Source organism: Prionailurus bengalensis, chromosome A3 (assembly GCF_016509475.1).
Source record: "Prionailurus bengalensis isolate Pbe53 chromosome A3, Fcat_Pben_1.1_paternal_pri, whole genome shotgun sequence".
In the NCBI taxonomy this organism is placed as follows: domain Eukaryota; kingdom Metazoa; phylum Chordata; class Mammalia; order Carnivora; family Felidae; genus Prionailurus; species Prionailurus bengalensis.
This window is the reverse complement of record NC_057354.1, coordinates 1,934,178-1,953,363: the sequence shown is the minus strand read 5'-3', so window position 1 is coordinate 1,953,363 and position 19,186 is coordinate 1,934,178. Positions and strand designations below refer to the sequence as shown.

At 60.5% G+C, this 19,186-nt stretch overlaps 1 protein-coding gene across 1 annotated transcript in view; it reads right to left on the bottom strand.

Moving 5' to 3' along the window:
- Positions 1–19,186, bottom strand: part of TAF4 (TATA-box binding protein associated factor 4) — a 65,576-nt gene that overhangs the window by 15,887 nt on the left and 30,503 nt on the right. The window contains exons 2-10 of the mRNA XM_043553541.1: positions 13,094–13,260; positions 11,766–11,885; positions 8,573–8,692; positions 7,687–7,809; positions 6,169–6,258; positions 5,353–5,598; positions 2,969–3,116; positions 2,443–2,557; positions 150–319 (exon numbers count right to left, since the gene is read on the bottom strand). Of these exons, the coding sequence (XP_043409476.1) occupies positions 150–319; positions 2,443–2,557; positions 2,969–3,116; positions 5,353–5,598; positions 6,169–6,258; positions 7,687–7,809; positions 8,573–8,692; positions 11,766–11,885; positions 13,094–13,260 (1,299 nt within the window). The remainder of the gene's footprint in view (positions 1–149; positions 320–2,442; positions 2,558–2,968; positions 3,117–5,352; positions 5,599–6,168; positions 6,259–7,686; positions 7,810–8,572; positions 8,693–11,765; positions 11,886–13,093; positions 13,261–19,186) is intronic.

Here is a 19,186-nt window from a genome sequence, read left to right as displayed (position 1 = left end):
GGCATCGAGCTCGGGGAAAGTACGGCACCGGTAACAGGCAGGACAAGGTACCGAGTGCGCTCCGCCGGGGAGCTGGGCAGAAGACGGCTCTATGTGGGGCTAGAGTCGCATGTGCACCGGGGGCCCCAGTGACGGCGGCACCCACGTACCGATCTCTAGGATTCTTCTCTGTAAAGGCGCTGGTAGGAGAAAGGTTTCATCCTTACAGGATCGCGTCAGGGTGCCCACTAAGTCAGAGTTCGTGGCTAATATTCGTGCACTTTCTTCCGACAGGTTTACTCCCGCCATCGAGGCCACGTCGTTGATGTCATCGTCATCCCTTCAGAGAGGAAGATAAGCTGACTGAGCGAGGGGCGCGTCGGGAGACGCTCGGGGGGCCTGACCCAGCGGTCCACAAGCGGGGCAGGGGACCCCGTGCAGAGAGCGCACGGACGCCCCTCCAGGCGAGCGTCCCGCCGGCGCCCTCCGGCCCTGCAACCGTCACCTGATCGAGGAAGCCCAGCGGTCTTCTTTGAAAAAGAGTCTGGTTTTTTTCTTCTTTTAATTTCTTTTAATGTTTATTTTTTGAGAGAGACAGAGACAGAGCACGAGCAGGGGAGGGGCAGAGAGAGAGGGGGAGACGGAATCCGAAGCAGGCTCCAGGCTCCGAACTGTCGGCACAGAGCCCGAAGTGGGGCTCTAACCCACGAACCGTGAGATCACGACCGGAGCCAAAGTAGGACGCTCAACCGACTGAGCCCCCAGGCGCCCTGGGAGTCCGTTCTTTTAAAGGAAGACCAGCTAAGCGTTAGAGCTGCACAGGAGTCCCAGCACGAGGATGTGTGTAGAGGGCTCCCCCACGGTCAGGACTAAGCTCAGAGAGCAAACCCAGCCACACAGGACCCACGGCTTCAAGGAGTTTGTTCCCAGTGAAACTTGGCTTAGAAAATCAAACAGCATTCTTTTCTTAAAATGGTCCCACAATTGTGGAAAAGGCACAATCGGGGGTGAAGGACTCTTTCCTTCCTGAATGAAGCTGCCGACCTGACGCCCCACGCCCCGGATCACCCCACACGTGCCCCCCGTGGAGCCGGCGTCCCCCGCGAGCAGGCCGCCAGCCACACGCACGGCCCTCCCTTCAGCCTCCCTAGCCTGGGACGCTCCTCAGCCTCGCCTTGGCTCTCGTGCCAGTGACGCTTCGAGGCCACGGGCCAGGTGTCCTGCAGCAGGTGTGTGTCCCCCGTCTGACTGACGTCCCCTCCCCTCATGACAAGAATGCCACACGAGCCCTGCAGAGGGCCGGGTCTCCTTGGTCCTTTCCTGATGCACTCTGAGCATCTGACCCCTCTGGGGTCCCTGCCGGCTTCCCCCTCGTCATTAGCTCCCCATTTATTCACCGTCACGGGCTCGTGCTTTCCTGTCTCACCCAGGGCACACAGTCTGTCACTACAGACACGCACAGTGGGAGGGAGCCCATCCACCCCAGCACCGCTCTCTGACCTGATGAGATGCGCTAGCTTGCCCTGCAAAGACCCCAAAACCAGCCTTTCTCAGGCACCTGGGTCACGGCGCCACAATGGTTTTTGGAAGCCGTGGTCCGAGCACTGGGCGGGCTCCCTGCCATCCAGGCGCTACTCCCAGGTGCCTCTGGTGCACACAGCAAGGAGCCCCTGCGATCTGTACGTGGACACGGACACGGACCCCACGAGCTAACCTGGCACCACGGGGCCTTTCTAGCTCGCCTCGTGCCTGCAGTAAAGTTTCCTTCCGTGGGACATACCCGGATTCCCCGTGGCCCTCATTCCCTCGCTTCTCTGCCGTACAGGTGGGCCCCTCCCTCGGGGCGGTCCTCCCCGCCCCCACCGGGCGCAGGCCCTCCACACCGGGCCATCCAGGCACAGCGCCCTCCTCACCCCGCTCGGGCGCCGACCCCGGCTCGGCACCGCTGACGCCAGCCCTGCTCCAGCGGCCAACGGTGTCAGGGACGAAGTCTGGTGGGGGCGGGCCCGTGAACACCCCGAGGACACGTGTCCTTTCCCGCTGCTTCATCGTGATCCACGTCAACGCCACGGCCTTCCCGCTGCGCGTCCCTGACACGCAGCTTTTTACCCAGCTGCTCAAGAGCCCAAACCACAGCATTTATTTCCAAAAGTCTGAAGTTAAAAGAAGGGCAGGTGAGGCGTCCTACGTGATGGTCACGACGCACTCGGAACACCAAGACCTAGCGTCACAACGATGGCTTTTCCGTCAGTTCATACAGAAAACAGCGGCTCATTTACTTCCTGCTATGCGTTTGCAGCAAATCTCCCTGCACTAACTTTGCGGGAAAACGCGTACATGGGGGTCAAAGGCATGGAAAGAAAGCGGTCCCAAAACCACAGCGCCGGTGCCCCACGGGCGAGGCTGCCACAGGCCCAGGCCTTGGCCCCGCCACCTGCTCAGCGCGGACAGTGCGCCCCATACCGAAACGAGCCTCCCCCGGGCTCCTTGAGTTTGTTTTTCTGCGCGGCAGCTGCTTGAGCCGAGACGGCAGAGAGCGCTTTGGTTCCAGGTAGCACGGCGGGCTTCACCACGGGCACTGCAACACAAGACAGCAGCGGTCCACGCGCCGCACGCGTGCCCCGCGCGCCCCCCCACCGCACCCTCCCCGCGGGACATGCGGGCGTGCCCCCGCTCCCCCGCCACACACATGGGCCCCACCGCTCGGGAGCCTGGCGGCTGAGGGGAGGGCATCACTGCCGACCCACCATGGTGACGCCCGTCAACATGTGGGACCCCTCGCCCGAAATCCTGGGCAAAGGCACGAGCGCACCCGTCAGGTGCAGGAGGGGCTCGGGACAGAGAACCCAGCAGCGCGAACTGGACCCGTTGCCCCTGAAATCACCCCGACGCGGCGATGGCCGCACGGCGCTGTGAACGCAGCAAAGGGCACCGGGACGTTTGGGGGGCGGTGGCGGGGAGCCCCGGGTGTGCGGCCCACGGCCCTCACCTGGCTGCAGCTGGTTCAGCTGGATCTGCTGAGGCGCGGTGAGCACGATGCGGCTGTGAGGCTGCCGGAGAGCGACCATGGGCGTCTGCGTCAACGTCACCTGCGGCGGGCGGATCAGTGCTCCGGGCTTGGGCGGCTGCTGGATGACCTGGGGCAGAGCCACGGGCCCATGAGCACCCACGCCCAGCCGGGGGCCCTGCCGGGACCTGGACGCCCACGTCCGCGCCACAAAAGAGGTGAGCTCTAGGGGCAGATCTGCACGTGGGGCCTGAGGTCGGTGCCAGGACGAGGCAGGCTGACCCGGCGGTCTGGCGTGGAACACGTGCCTTCCCCCCAAATCTCAGAAGGGGATACGGCTGCTAGCGACTGCAGGGCCCGTTTTCCCTCCCGCACAGGGTCTCTAAGAGATGCGCCGCCTTCTACCCCGGGGGCGGAGGGGGGGGGGCAGATTTCTCGCATCCTGCCCTCAACTCAGCCCTCTGCCTTCAGGGAAGAGCCTCTCCTGCGGCCTCCCCGTGGGGGCCTGCCCGTGCCCACCACCCGAAGCTGAGCTGGGGAGACACCCCAGAGCTGAGTCCAGCCCCAGCTGTGTCCCCTGCTGCCCCCAGGCCTGCTCGGGGCTGCATTGCCTGGAGCTCCATCAGCCAGAGCGAGCTCCTGCCTCTGCCTTTGCTCCAGGGGCCCCCCCCCACCCCGCCCCGTCTAACCCTGGGCCCAGCCCAGCGCCCCGCCCCACGCACAGTGGCACTCCCTGTGCCGGAGACACACTGCCCAGCCCAGAAGGTTATTACGTAGGTGACCTGATGGGCGTGCCCGGTATTACGAGACACTTGCTGGGGACACGGGGTGGTGCCCTGCAACCAAACTGTTTCTGCAACAAACCCACGGAAATTCACCCTCTAAAGGAAGAGTCAAGACAACTGCCTCAGGGTGGTTAGAGTCAGAGTCAGGTTTTGCCACGAACTAAGGGAAAAGCCACGGTTTTCATCTCCATAGGCTTCCAGGATCCAGGAATGGACCAGACTCAGGCCTGACCCCACTGCTGCTCCCCCACACCACCCCCCCCCCGGCGGGACTGGGAAACGCAGTGCAGAAGTGACCCCGTGGGTCACCACAGCCTCTGACCACAAACCAGGAACACAGGTCAGGTCACAACTACGCACCACAAGTCAGACCTTTCCAGGAAAGACCGGGACCCACGAGGTTCTCCTCAAGGGAACGCCCCTTTAGCACAAATTAGGCCGGGGGGGTAGGACGGCCCTGTACGTACAGACCTGCACCCTCGGCACGAAAAGCCCTCCTCTCGCACGCACCCTCAGCCCTCAGCACCGCACAGTGCCCAGCCCGCCAGACCAGAAGCTCTCACCCACCATCTCAGCACACCTTCCTCACCAGCGGTCAACGCGAGACAAAGGCTTCCCTGAGCAGGTGGGCAAACAGCCCCACGGACTCTGGTGGCTCAGCGGTGGCTCACTCAGTTACTATGTGGCCACTGTGACAAAACACACTCTACGACCCACTATCAGGTGACAAGGGAACCTGCACCGTGGGGGAGCTTTAATGGTCTGTAAAGCAACAAAATCCCTCTGAAATTAAAAAAACCAACTGCCCTTCCAGGTTTGGCGAGCACATTTAAAATGCAACTCCTGGGGCGCCTGGGTGACTCAGTCGGTTAAGCGTCCAACTCATGATCTCAGCTCAGATCATGATCCCACAGTTCATGAGTCTGAGCCCACATCGGACTCTGCACTGACAGCACGGAGCCAGCTTGGGATTCTCTCTCTCCCTCTCTCTACCCCTCTCCCACTCACGTGGTCTCACTCTCAAAATTAACTTAAAAAAAAAAAAAAATTTGAAATGCAACCCTTCCCAGCAAAGACAGCCCTCGTCTAGCCACGGAACTCAGAAAACTGGATCCACACCTTAAATCAACAATCGGTAGCCTGCAGCTTTGTGTCACCGAGACCCAAACTGGGGCTGCAGAGCTGGGCTCAAGGCCGTGAGACAAAAGGCCCACCGACCGCCTGCCTGATGTGTCCATCGCCAGGCACACGGTTTCCTGTCCCGGGGCCGCTGCTCCTGATCAAAGATAACGTCCCACTGAAGATTCACTACAAATGCCCGGTGTTCACTGGGGGCACAAACACCCCCGGCCGATACCGGGAATGGACAGGCCGCTGGGTAAGAGCCAACGGGCTTATCCCGTCTTCCCAGGAAACACGCGTGCGGGGCCTCGGCCCCAGTTCACGCCTGAACTCTGTTAGCGCCCCGGCCTCCCCCAGCGGGAGCCCTGCCGCCTGCCTGCGGGGACGCGTCCCTGAGCCGTGGCCGATCTGCGTGAGAGGTGGGCACGGGGGTGACGGGCGAGGCTCTCGCCTTCATACCAGCGGCGTGGGCTGCCCCCGCTTGCCAACGCCAACCTGTGTGGGCTGCGTGAGGCTGATGACAGGGGGCTGGAGAGCGCTGGTCACGGTGGCCGCCGTCTTCCCGGCCGTGCGCTGGACCGAGCTGCTCAGCACCACGGCCGTGAGCGCGGTGGTGGCCTGCGAGGCGGGCGGCGGCTGCTGCTGGCTCTGCTGGATGAAGGCCGCGGAGTCGGGGGTCAGCTGTCTCAAGGCGGGCAAGCTTCTCTGGGCGGGAAGACAGACACAGGGTCGGCAGCGGCACGCGGCCGGGCTCCCTCCTCACAAACCCAGAAACCTCCCGCTCTGAGGAGCAAGCCCCTCAAGCTCAACCGCGCGGGTCTCAGCGCCTTCACGCCTCTGGGCGTCGGCGCGGGCAGCCGGGCGCGCTAACCCGCAGCCCCACCGTCACCGAGCAGGATTATTCTCCGAAAGAACCGGCTAGAATTTGTTCAGAAAAAAGAAAAGGGCGGTATTTCTGAAAGGCTCTTAAGAATGTCACGGCAGCAAAAGTTACTTAAGAGGGCCGGCCTGATGCCTTTGAACTCCACCGCCAACGGGCGAGCCCCGTCCATCGGCCTTCCGGCCAGTGCTTCTGTCTGCTCTGTGCCAGCGGCCAGGCCACAGGCCAGGGGCCTCAGGGCTCAGAGAAAAACGCCCTGACGGGGAACGTGAGGAGCGTCACAGGGCACCTGAAACCCACAAGCCCACGGGGCCACCTGGGCGCCCCCCTCTCCCCTCCACCAGGCCCACGGCAGGCTGCCGGCGTGCAGTGCCGCAGGGGGTCTCCACATTTACCTTCAGGAAAGGCACAAGGTAAGGTTGAGGTGAAGAATTAAGTTCTCGGTATAACCTACTGGTGAAATCTTCCGCTTCGATTTTTCCATCCTTAGAAACGAAAACCACAACAAAATTCTCTCGTGAACACAAGTTAACACTCCTCTGGTTATTCAGCACTGCTCTGGTGCCCTGTTGGAATCAGCGTCCTTTCTGCCAGGTCTTGCATGGGGCACAGGTGACAGCATGGGGCAAGTCAGGGACGCCTTTACAAGAAGAGGCGACCCACATTGAGACCCCCCAGCCTCCAGGAGGAAGCCCGGGGTGGGAAGTGAGAACCCAGACAAGAGGGGGGCACAACCCTGTTCTGGAAACCGAAGCATGTGTGGTCTCAGGGTAGGGGAGGCAAAGAGAGGCGGGCAGGGACGGGATGTCACGGGCCATCCTCGAGAGGAAGCCCCAAGAGGGCGCGCTCTCAGCCAGGGCTGCCGACGTCTAGGGTCCCGCAGGGGAACTCGAGCTTCCGCCCAACCTGTCCAACCTGTGCCCTCCTGTTTGGGGTGTTACCAGCAGCCAGGCCCTAACTAATGCCAGGTTCAAAGAGGAAGCGGCAACGGCGTCCAGGAGACCAGGAGGGCCCATGAGAAGGTGGAACAGGGGCCCCGGTGCCCTGCCGAGAGCACAGCCAGGCGGGGGCAGGGGTATTGCCAGATCACGTGGGGAGCGAGGGACGTAGTGCCGAGTGGCTCCTTTGGCAAGAGGGGACAGACCACAGACAAGGGACCACGGGGATGAACAGGAGAGGCAGCTACTTCGTCAGCGATTTTCACGAGAAGGCGGAACTATTACAATTAAAACAAAAAGCTAGGAATTGTTGCTTCCCACGAGAGGGGAGATCGCTTTTCAATCTCTACGCTCCCTGAAAATACTTAAGTGCGTGGTCCAAGCAACTGCTTGCCTGCGGGAGCACGACTTCTGTCCTTTCCAGACCAAAACCAGGGTGGCCTGCGAGCGGGGCAAGAGCCAGCCCCCTGGGGAAGAGACGGCGGCTCCAAGAGTGGCTGTCCCGCCACCCGTCACCCCGGGGGAGGGGTCCCCCCTCTACCCCCCACCCGGCTGCCTGCGTCGAGAACGGAGGCCCCGGGCAGACACATCCCTCCAGCGGAAGGACGGAAAGCATCCAAGAGCCCAGATGTCGAACCACCAGGCTTCCTCAACAAAGAAACCAAAAGGAAAGCGAAGGGCAAGGAGGAGGGACCTGAGACCAAAGGAGACGCAGAGAAGACGGCCGTGCCCGCAGAGAGGTGCAAGAAAAAGCCTCGAAAACGCTCTCAATCAGGTGTGTTTACAAACACTCCTGAGGTGGACAGAACGCTTTCAAGTGGCCTTCGTGTGAGTGCCGTGGGAAGCAGGACGGGCCGGGCGCCGGCCTCCACCCAAGGGTGCAGGTCAGTCCCCAGGAGGCCACCACAGGCCGCGCGCGCCTCTGGCGGGACCTCCCCGCGTGTCAAACAAGTGCTCAGAGCCGCATCCTCTTACCAGTAGGTTCTGGACCAGCTCTTTCACGTTAGCGGCTGTCTCCGTAGACTGTTTACCAGATGAGGCCAGTTTTATTAATGTAGATAGAAAGTTTTTACATTTCTTCACGTTTTCCATGGTTTCCTGGATTCAAGTTAAAAAGATACAAGTGAAAAAGTCTTAAAAACGCAGGTTTCCATCAGAGCCTCTGGGTTCACCGGAACGTCTACAAGAAACTCCTTTGCAGAAAATGCAGCGACTCTCAGGGCTGCCGAGGGGTGGAAGCCGGGACGTGTGCCGTGTGGCCACACCAAGCGAGGGGCACAGCAGAGCTCACCCTGACTCAGCCAGCAGCTCAACGCCCGGGGACGTAACCGGGCGAACAACCATACGGGTGACCGTGAGGAACCTGTGGCACGTCCCCCATGACGTGGCTTTACCATAAAGAAAAGCTGGCGTCTACGTAAACACGCAACAAAAGGAATTAAACTATGACCCAGCTACGAGAGGTGCGGAAAAGCCTGAGCAGAGCAGCGAGAGGGAGTCTAAATAAAGCAGGACCCCGGCAGGTGACCGACGCGCACGTGCGCAGGGAGCCACTGGAAGCCTAGCAGGGACGTGGCTCTGCTCTGGGGACAGTCGCTCCTGTATGCTGCACAGGCCACGGCCTCAAATGCCACCTTTTGGGCTTCTGTCACCGTGGACCTCTGTGCGGCCTGGAGCCTCAAGCAGGGGGACAGGGCCTTCCCGCCGCCCTGCAGAGCCCGCTGGCTCACAGCCCGCCTGGGAGAGGCCGAGGTCCCCAGGCCGTGCTTGCCCCGCGCAGCTCTACCCTGCAGGAAGGGGGGCTGCGGGCGGGCGGAGGGCCCCTCGAGGCTCCCGTCTCCCACCCACGGGTGGCACTCACCGTGGCAGCCGTGGAGGTGGTGGTGGCCCCTGGCACCGTTCGCTGAGGTGTCCCCGTCTGAACAGTCGTGGCCGTCCCGAGGGAAGTTGTCTGGGCAGCGCCACCCAGAACCAGCTGAGGCTACGAGAGTCCAAAGGCAAGGTAAACAGAGGGTCTGCAGAGACGGCCCTCATATCCCCCCAAAAAGAACGAGACCCACAGCAGGCGGAGCCCTGGACCCCGCGGACAGCGAGCCTGGCCGAAAACTGGGGACAGGGAGCCCGGGCAGGGCAGAGCCTGGCCGGCGGAGGCCGGAGCCAGGAGTCCCATGGTCACCAGTGTGAAGTGTCTATCCTCCCAGAAATGAGAAGCAAAACGAAGAAACTACAGCTGAAAACGTGTCACCTGGCTTGTGCAGAAGCCAGTGACGGGAAAGGACCGTCCTCCCGCCGGGTCTCCACCCACATCACCTCTGGCGGGGGCCCCAGCTGCGCCCCCGCCACCAGGCCAGCCTCTCCCTGCTCTCCATGAGCGAGCCTCATCGAGAAACATCACAAAACGAGAGCTTTCCGAGCAGATTTGAGCAATCCGTAGGGAGTGGGTGCGAGTGGGGAGGAGCCGGAGACCCCCACGGCAGCCCCTGGGGGCTCCCGGAGCCTGGCTCCACACGAGCCGTCGCGACAAACAGTTACTGCTCTGTGTATTACATTCTCCCAGTTGATGCGTGTAGCCTTCGACATTCCCTCTCTGGTTTTCCAGACCTTGCTGTCTGTGGCCCGGCGCGCCGGGAGGCCTCCCCTGAGCATCTGCGGCTATGCCGGTGGCTGGCTCAGCCCCCAACCCCCCACCCCGCGAGGGGACGGAGCTAGAGACGGCGGGCCCTCTCCTTACAACCCGAGTGTGCTCGCTCACTCCTAAGGTTCGCTTGCAGGGATTACTGAGAACATCACATGACCCTTGGAAGGAAGGCCGCGGGGAAGGACACACGGAGCCACCGTCTCGGGGCAGCTGGGGGGACCGCTCAGAGGCTTCCGGACGCCCGGAAACGGCCAGGGCACTTGTCACCCCCTGCAAGTCCCCTGCACCTCAAGCCACAGTCCCCACGTTCCCTTCTGCGGGCCTGACGCGTGCATAGGTCACCCCGTGGTGCCGACACCGCGTCTGCCTTCCACCTGACCCGCCAGCTTCAGGGCCTTCTCAGGACAGCTCCGCTCACTGTGAGCAGAGCTCTAACAAGCCCACCGGACTGAACCCAGGCGGAGCGCGAGTCCCAGGACAGCCCCCCTCTCACGGGCGCTCCGAGGACACGAGTCTGCCGCTCTGCTCCCACCTGTCCAGCTGCTCCGAGGAACAACCTCCCTGCCGCAGACGCAGAAGGAAAGACGACGAGGTGCAGCCAGAGGGCAGGGCGCCCGGCGCCAGGAGGCTCCTGGGCCTCCCCCGCCAACCGTCCACACCACTCTTGCCTCGGCTTCCTCATCTGCGAAACCGGCACAGCGCCCGCCCCACAGCAGCACAGGGGGGAGTCACACGACAACCAGCGACGACGGAAACGCGGTCCCTGCACGCGGCAGACGCCCGACACAAAGTGGCCAACGCCGCACAACCTGCATCGTGACGGACGCTCGAAACACCTCAGGACCGAACAGCTCTGAACCCCTCTGCTTCCGGCTTTCCAGCCTGGCCGCCCAGCGCCAGCCGCCACCCTGCCCGGGGGGCTCCTCCCGGCTGACGGAAGGGGCCAGCCTGCCCTCGGCTTGACCAACCAGAGGCAGGCTGACAGGGGAGGGTCACCAGGGCACTCTCCCCACCACAGCCTCGGACACCCGGGAAAGAACACACACACACACACACACACACACACACACACACACACACACACACCAACCCCAGAAGGCTGATGGGGAACGTTTCTGGGACCGGGCTTGGTTCCTGGCAAAGGGCACAGGCCTCGGGGATGCAGGGCAGCTGGGCAGCCGCACACGGGCCCAGGGGTGCGTTCCAGAAGCCCCCGACCCCTCACCTGTCAGTGCCTCACCAGGAGGAGGGGGTTGTGGAGATCACACCCATCAGCGCACACGAGCAGCAGGAGCCCCGCTCCCAGAAGAGACGTGCATCCTCGCCCCCGCACTTACAGGTCGGCGGGCACCACGCCCAAACCGTCCACGCTACAGATTCCTCTGCTTTACGGTCAAATAGTAATAAGGCGATTGTTTCTGGGGCGCCTGTGTGGCCCAGTCAGTCAAACGGCTGACTCTTAATTTCAGCTCAAGTCATGATCTCACAGATCTTGAGTTCGAGCCTGTGTCTGGCTCTGTGCTGACAGTGCAGAGCCTGCTTGGGATTCTCTCTCTCCCTCTCTCTCTCTGCCTATCCTCCCCCAAAATAAATAAACATTTTTTAAAAAACAAGGCGGGGGGCACCTGGGTGGTTCAGTCGGTTGAGCTTCTGACTCTTGATTTCGGCTCAGGTCATGATCCCAGAGGCTGTAGGATTCTCTCTCTCCCTCTGCCCTCCCCCGCTCGCATGCACTCTCTCTCTCAATTTAAAAAAAAATCTTTTTTTTAATTAAGGTGATTATTTGTAATTATGCTTCTGGCACAGGGAGAAGCTTTTTTTTTTTTTTTAAGTGTATTTACTTATTTTAAGAGAGAGAGAGAATCCCAAGTAGGCTCCACACTATCAACACAGAGCCCGACACAGGGCTCGCTCCCGTAAACCACAAGATCATAATCGAAGCTGAAACCAAGAGTCAGACGCTCAGCCGAGTGAGCCACCCCGGCAGGCGCCCCAGGGGGACGTTTTAAAAACACTGCTGGTGTTGGGGCGCCTGAGTGGCTCGCTTGGTTGAGCGATCGACTTCGGCTCAGGTCACGATTTCGCGATTGACGAGTTCGAGCCCCGTGTCGGGCTCTGTGCAGAGAGCTCAGAGCCTGGGGCCTGCTTCAGAGTGTGTATCTCCCTCTCTCTGCTCCTCCCCTGCTCATGCTCTCTCTCTCAAAAATAAATAAATATTTAAAAAAAAAAAAACAAAACCCACCGCTGGTGTTCAATCCCATGCGGTTTAAAGAAAAGCCTGACCTAGCCTGGGTAGGCCATCAGAGACAAAACAGTCCTCAGGACACTTCCTCCCGAAGCCCACCTTTGCATCCGACCTCCCAGCCCGCGAGGCCCGACCTCCACGCAGAGGGCGCTGCTCCCACGGCCTCCTCACCTGCACTCCGGGCGAGCGCTGCAGTGCCGTGGCGGGCTGTACCGTCGTCTGGGCCTGAGACACTTGCTTGATTATGGTTGTTGGGGTCACCTGCCGTGCAATAATAGGGGTCCCAGGTGCCTGAAAAATAAGCAGGCATCATCTAAAAGGAGCAACAACTGACACGGTTCCCCGCCCCCAACACAGCCGAATCGCCCGCTACCGCAGAAGGGGGGGCTCGGGCGCACCGGGCCGCGAGCTGCAGTCAACAGAGCCACCCCACTTCAAGGGGGGAGCGTGTGACCGGAATCTGTGCGTACGGTGGTAACACCACCACCGAGCTCCTTCACCCCGGTCTACCAAACGTGGACTTTAAAGAACGCGAGTATCTGGGAAATCAGTCCTTGTGTGGATTTCTAGTCATCTTGTTCGTAAGCACTGAAACGGTAAGAAGCGTGCGTCCCCTGGGTCTAAAGATGGGTCACGTTGCTGCGGAACAGGAAGTAAAGGAGACAGCGGTCCGAGCGGCCCACTGACACTAATCCGGATAGAAAGACGGGGCCAGTCCTGAGCACAGTGGTGCAGACGCGGGCTGACAGCGGCCACGCTGGCGGCCAGACGGTAACACACACGCGTGACAGTGACAGCACGGGTGTCATCTGCCTGCATCTCGCTTCACACGGCCCCACAGGCCTTGACAACACTGCTCTGAGCCGCCCTGGACATTCGATGAGGGGCACGGTGTCTCCCTGCACAGCCAAGTCCTCCGTCCACAGTGCAGGCCTTCACCTCCCGAGGGAACGCGGCTGAAATCACAGGAGGAAGAGACCTCAAGCCCCTTCCAGCCTCCACTTGAGTTACTAAGCAGCCAGCCAGTCAGGACGGCAGGGTCACGGCACCGGGCAGAAAGGCATCGGGAGACAAGACGCGGGTAGCGTGCTGGCACGCGCTGAACGGAAGTCAGGATGCGGACAAGACACGCCAGCACGGGGGTCCCGTCCCCCCTCCAGCCAACCTCCGGGCCCAGGGTGCTAACCCCCAAGCACGTGGGGCGGGGGTGCCGTTCAACGCAATCTCCTGACGCTCTCACGCGCCTCCCTGACAATAACACTAACGCACGCAGGGTTCACTCTGCAGAAGAGGAGACTGAGGCACCGGGGGCGGAGTCACGGGAGGGGAGGGAACAGACAGGACGGAGTCCAGGCAGAGTTTTGCTGAGCATGGACGCGGAGCTGGCTCCCCTGAGCCTCCCGAGGGTGGCCGCGCGTGGCCGCCCCTCTCCGCCCTCGCGGGACACCTGCCGGAAGGACGTCCCTCGGGCTGCCGCCACCTGGCGCGCGTGCACTCACCTGTACGGTAGAGATCTGGACGGGAGGGGCACTTGTGGGGGTTGCAGGGCGGGGCGCCATGGTGGTCTGAGGCTGGGTCTGCACGTGGGCCTGGGCCTGCATCTGGGCCAAGGCCTGCTGAGGAATCATTAACAACTGCCCGTTCTCGCTCCGCACGAGGACCATACCTGGGGATAGAGGAGACCTGGCGTCAGGAGACGTGCCCGCCCCCGCCCCCCCTCCGCCACAGCCGGGGAAGGTGCCGACCCTACCAGAGGGGAGACCCTACCAGAGGGGAGCCGGTCGGCTCTGAGAAGGAGAAAGGAGGAGCGGCAAGAGCGCAGGGTCGCACGCTCGCCAGGAAAGACGGCGTCCGGGACGGAAAGACGGCGTCCGGGACGGAAAGACGTACGAGGTTTTCCTCGTGGGATTCAAGCAGCAACTGCGTCTTGGAAAGGAAGCCAGGCGGCGAAGCTCCCGCGGCCACAGCCCCTGCCCCGCGGCCGCCTGCACGGCCACTCGCCAGCCCCACGAGGCGGCCCGGCGCTCGCCACCACCCCCAGCCCCACCGGCCGTCTCGGAGGAGGGAGGCCTGGGGTCCTGGGGGCCCGAAGCAGGCACTCCTCTCGGGAACACGACTCCCGGGACTGCCCTCGGGTGCGGGGGCCGTGCCACGCCCGCGGCTAACCTGGGGCGCCCGCGACACACACGCAGGGACAGGGACGGCCACCCGTGCTTGGCAGCTCCAGAGCTCCATCACCAGGAAGCAAGTGCCATCAGCCAGACGCGGCATAAACTGCAGCTTCAAGAACCACAGAGCACTTACGTCGTCGATTCCACCAGAAACAGCAGCCTATCCCCACCTGGGGATAAGTCTCCCACTTGGTGGGACAGGGCGAGGAAGAAACGCTCCGCTTCGCACGAGGCCCGGTGCCCGGCGCTCCGGGACAGGAGGCCTCCCCCACGCGGCCCGGCCTCTTGCAGGCTGCACGCAAGGTGGCCTCTCCGAGAAGAAACGGCCGGCCGGCCTCACAACGAGCAGCATCAGGGCTCTCCCTCCCGAACCAAACGGGAGCTCGAGTGACCCCAGTAACTCCCAGAGGAGCCCCTGAACCCCCGGGTCCCGGCTCCTTCGACACCCAGCATGACATCCAGAAGTAACAGGCCTCTCCCGGGCCCACAGCTATAATCCCTCATTTCAAAGAACCACGTTCATCCCCATTAAGTAGGAAGCTTCCTTTCAAAACGTCCCCGTTATAATAAACCGTGCTGAAATGTAAAAACAAAACAAAAACCAGCTGCTGAAATAACACTCTGCTGAACTCTCCCAGACCCTGGAGCCCGTTAGCACACTGGGGACCCCAAAAGAGGAAACCTGGCCCTCCTCCCAATGCCAGTCTCTCAAGCCCACCATCCCCTGTCACTAGTCACTAGAGACCCCCTCCCCCTCGTTAGGGTTCTGGGAAGCCACTTGCTGATGTCGCCGAGCAGCGAGGAGGGATGGCCAGGCCCCTGGCCACGTAAAGGGCCCGGCAGCACCCGTGACTTAGTGCCCCAACTTTAAGCCTGTTAACGTGGCGGTGCATGAACGCGCTTTGACTACCAGCTGCTTTTCTGCTTAAGAAATCACACCTACAGAAACTTAGAGTAATATTTAAAGGGTAAACACGTACGAACCGGTGACGTGGTTAAGATGCTAACAAAACAGAAGTGGTGCCCTGGCCCCACAGACCCGTAAGAAAAGGTACCATGAGCCACGCAGCAGGCCTGTGGTTTGAACAAAATTTGGAGAAGTGACCACGTAACTTTAAGCAGGTAACGTGACTGGACTCGGGCATTACAAACACGTCCAAGTGGGTATGTACATGGAGCAGTGAGATTGACGGACACAGCTGGACACGAGGGAGGCGGGCTGCTCGTAGACCCCGGGACCCCCACTGACCGCGAACCCGAGAACAGCCACTCGCTCCTGAGGCGGAGGGAAGGCGGAGGGAAGGCTACGTGCACAGGAGGGCAGGCGCTGTCCTGGGGCCGCACTTCACGCCCAGTCTCCCCAGCTACGGTCACTGATCGGGCAACAGGCAGAACAGCCCGAGGACGGTCACCACACTGACCGCCGCGTCGAACACCCCGTCTTAATGACGTTATCGCAGCCCCGGATCTCGTCAACTCTGGCTGTGACCACTCATCTCAAACAGATAAGCAGCTGTACAGCGTCTACTCCTGCCAACGCTGAGACACACGGGCCTGGCCCACAGTCACACCGGGAGGCCGCCCCTCCCCACCCTCTGCAGGGGCAAGGTGGGCCCCTCCCCCCCCCACAGACGCCGCCAAAGGCCCCCCGCACACCCGGGCCCCCCGGCAAAGCCCTGACACGGAAAACACAACGCCCACTTCAGGAGACCCTTCAGAGCCTGTCTGGCCCGTGCAGCCGAGCCCTACAGGCAGTCACCAGGCAAGCCGGGGGCCCCGGACCGGCCTCCCAGGCCTCCTGATGGAGCCCGGCCCCTCCCTCGCCCGGGAGCCGCCGCCTCCCTTCTACTCCAGACACGTTAAAGCCAAAACCAGCCAGTCCACGGAAGCCACAACCCTGATCGGGCAGACAGAAAAGAACTTGGGTTTTCTTTTTTAACAATTTTAATATCTTTCCCAGAGTCGAGTTTGTACGGGAAACTCGAGGAACTCAGAGACGCACACGGAAAACAAATCTCCTGAAATCCCGCGTCCTCTGGTGACCGTGTGCGTGGAAAACACACCAAGGCCACTGTGAACACAACTGAGGCTATGGCGTTGCTACTCAGCCCGCGTCGTCTTCTCACTTCTTGTAGCGTAAGTTGTTTCCGTGTCATTGAACATTCCTCAAAAACACAATTTTCAGTAGCTACGTAATATTCCATCCACAGCGTATTTATGATTTCTTTATTGGTGAGGATACTGGACTATTCTCTATCTTTTGCTGCTGTGAAAGCTCAGATTTTAAAATGACAGCGCACGGCAAGAACACCCTGCCGGTAGTTCCAAGGTCCGTGCCATGCAGCGGTGACCGGCCTCCCTGTGCTCGCCACACGAGACCCTGACCCCGCCCCTCCCTGGGAGGCAGGGCGCCCCACACAGCAGAGCGGACCCAGTATTGCGCGGACCGCCAGTTCCTAAGAACGGATCCGACCCCTCCTCGAGCACCAGAGTTCAGGATAAACTCAAGGTTTTCACCCAATGTTAGCTGTCATGATCCCTCTCCTACAACATTCCTTATCGTTTTTTTAACCAAAATGTAGGTCAAAGCTACACTACAAATTAAACAGGCACTTTTGGATTCCGCCGGGAACCCCACCTGCCCATTAAGTAAGCTTCCCTCCAAAACGTCTCTTTCATAATAAACCATGCTGAAATTTAAAAGCAAAACAAATTTGTTTCAATTCTGGGGAAGCCAGGGGGCTCAGGACACGGCCCTTCACACGCGGGCCTGGGATAGGGGGCGCCTCCCCGAGGGAACAGCGGGAGCTGGAGTGACAGGAGCAGGGAGCAGCAGCCGGGGTCAGGGGGACCAGACTTCCACCACAAGGTCTCCACCGGGCCGTGGTGAGAGTCAACACAGACAGCGGCAGGAAAGGCAAAGCCGTCCGCGATCACACACGTGCAGAATGAGACTGTGCTCGGAGCCCCGACGCTGATGCTGAAGAAGCCGGAGTCAGGACGTGCCCAAGAAAAGGGCACAGTCTGTCTGCACCTCGCTGGATGCTTCAGTTCTGAGTGCCGCACACCCCATGCTCCCGCGCCAAGAGGAGGAGACCGTGGAGGGGGAGGGCCGGGAGGGCCGGGGAAGAAGGGAGACGGTCCCTGGGGCCCTCCCACCACACCGCCACCCGCAGCCCCGCCGGGAGGAGCAGCAGACCAAGCAAGATGCTAACAGGGACACCGGTAAAGCTGGTGGAAATTAAGGCCCAAGTGTTCCTTTTACTCTCATGGCTGTCCGCCTCTTCAAAGCACAGGGACGAGGATTCGGGGCACAGGGTCAGACAAGCGCGTGGGCGGGGCTCCCGCGTCCTGGCACCACCCCCCGCCACGCAGGCCTAAGCAGGGAAGGGACAGCGCACCAACTGTACCAAACGGTGCTGCTGAGCCCAATCCACACCCGACTCACACGTGAGGCCAGACACGTGGCCCTGGTCCCAGGGTTTCAACCCTTCACGAGCAGCTGGTCAATGTCACATCTCACCACGCTCATCCATAAACTGCACAATCATTTCTGGAAAACTCCCCCTGGGCCCCTGAAGTGCCAGCAGACAGTGGTGCAGGACCCACCGGCCAGCTGAGCTGGGGCGCCAGCTCCGGGGTGAAGAAGTCCCCAACCAGAGTGCAGGGCCCTGTTCGTCAAGGCTCATCCTGTGTCTTCCGGGGGGCATCGGTGTTTAACAGTGCGCACCGAGGGCACCTTTCTTTTAAGACCTGTTTACTGTTGCAAAGTTCAGTATTTTCTTTTTCATCTGCACAGGGGGGCAGTTCACGGCTGGAAGCAAGAGCAGCACAGGAGGAAACGCTGCTGCTCCAGGGCAGGGAGCAGTGGCATTACCGCATTTCTGAATATTTAGCTGGAGATGAAGCTTCTGACCCGATTCATGTTCCAGCTTGTGCAGCTCCCTGCACAACACACATGCCATCATCATGAACTTTAGTTCATCTGAGCATACACCGCCAGCTACAAACACGGCCGAGAAACGTTAAGGAACACGTGACGTGAAGAGCTTCACCAGGCCAGCGTGGTTAGGATGTCAACTCCCCGCAAACGCCATCTGCAGACGTAACACAAAACCCACCCGAACCCCCGCAGGCTTTTGTGTGCAAACAGACAAGCTGATTCTACAATCCACAAACACAAGGTCCTAGAGTAACCCAATCAAGCGGGAGTAAGGACCGAGTCGAGGCTAACACTGACCTTTTCCAGAGGCATCAGAAAGCTGCAGTCACTGAGGCAAAGTCGAACAGATCAAGGAACAAAACAGTCCAGAAATAGGCCTGCACAAACACGGACCAGTGGTGGCTACAAAGGCAACTGGACGGGAAAAGGGCAGCCTTTCGACAAATGGGGAACCAGCGGACATCCACACGCGAAAAGCATGGACTTGGATCCATGCCTCACGCCATGCACCGAGAGCAGCTCCAAGCAGATCCCAGACCTAAACGTGAGCCCTAACACTCTAAGTTTCTGGAAGACAATGTTGGGGAGGGGGGGGGGAGGGGAATCTTTGTGACCCTGAGTTAGGCAAAGATAGTCTAGACACAACACCAGAAACACAACCCATAAAAACAAATTGGTAAACTGGACTTTATCAAAACTAAACACTTCTGCTCTTTGGAAACCACACTCAGAATGAAAATAGAGGCCGCAGGATGGAGTCCTCGCAGGGCCCACACCCAAGGACAGGCCTGCATCCACAACAATACAGAATTCAAGAAAACACATAAGAAACAACACATTTGAAGAGACCACTCACCAAAGATACCAGATGGCGAGTGAGCACACGTGAGGGTGCGCCACACCAGTCATCAGGGAGCGCACATCAGGTCCCCAGGGCGACACCTCAACACACAGACCCACACACACATCACCCGCAGCAGCTTTGTGTGTAACAAGGTGGGAACAAACCAGAAGTACACCAGCACATAAAAGGACAAGTGACTCTGGAATATCCATAAAACAGAAAAGTACAGCTGACCAGGGATGAGCTACTGGTACCCAGCAGCATGGTCAACCTCCCTTCACCATGGAGCGATGGTTCGGAAACCCTCCTACCAAAGAGCTTGCAGGGGCTTCCCACAGCTTTTGGGGTAAGGTGGCCCTCCCTCTGCAGCCTCACCTCGAAGACGCCAGCCACAGAGCCCCTGCCTACCATAGGGCCTTGTTCTAGAACATTCCTTCTGCTCTGCTGCCTCCAGAGCCAGCTCGAGGCCCACATCCTACGACTGTGGCTCCCGGATGGTGCCTCCCTCAGCACAAGTTCCCTGGGGGCAGGACTGACACCCTCAAACGTCTGCATGGAGAGGCAGACAAAGAGAACACAACCTCCAGCCGCACTCCACGGGCCAGCTGCAAACAAGCCCAACCATCGTAAGGAC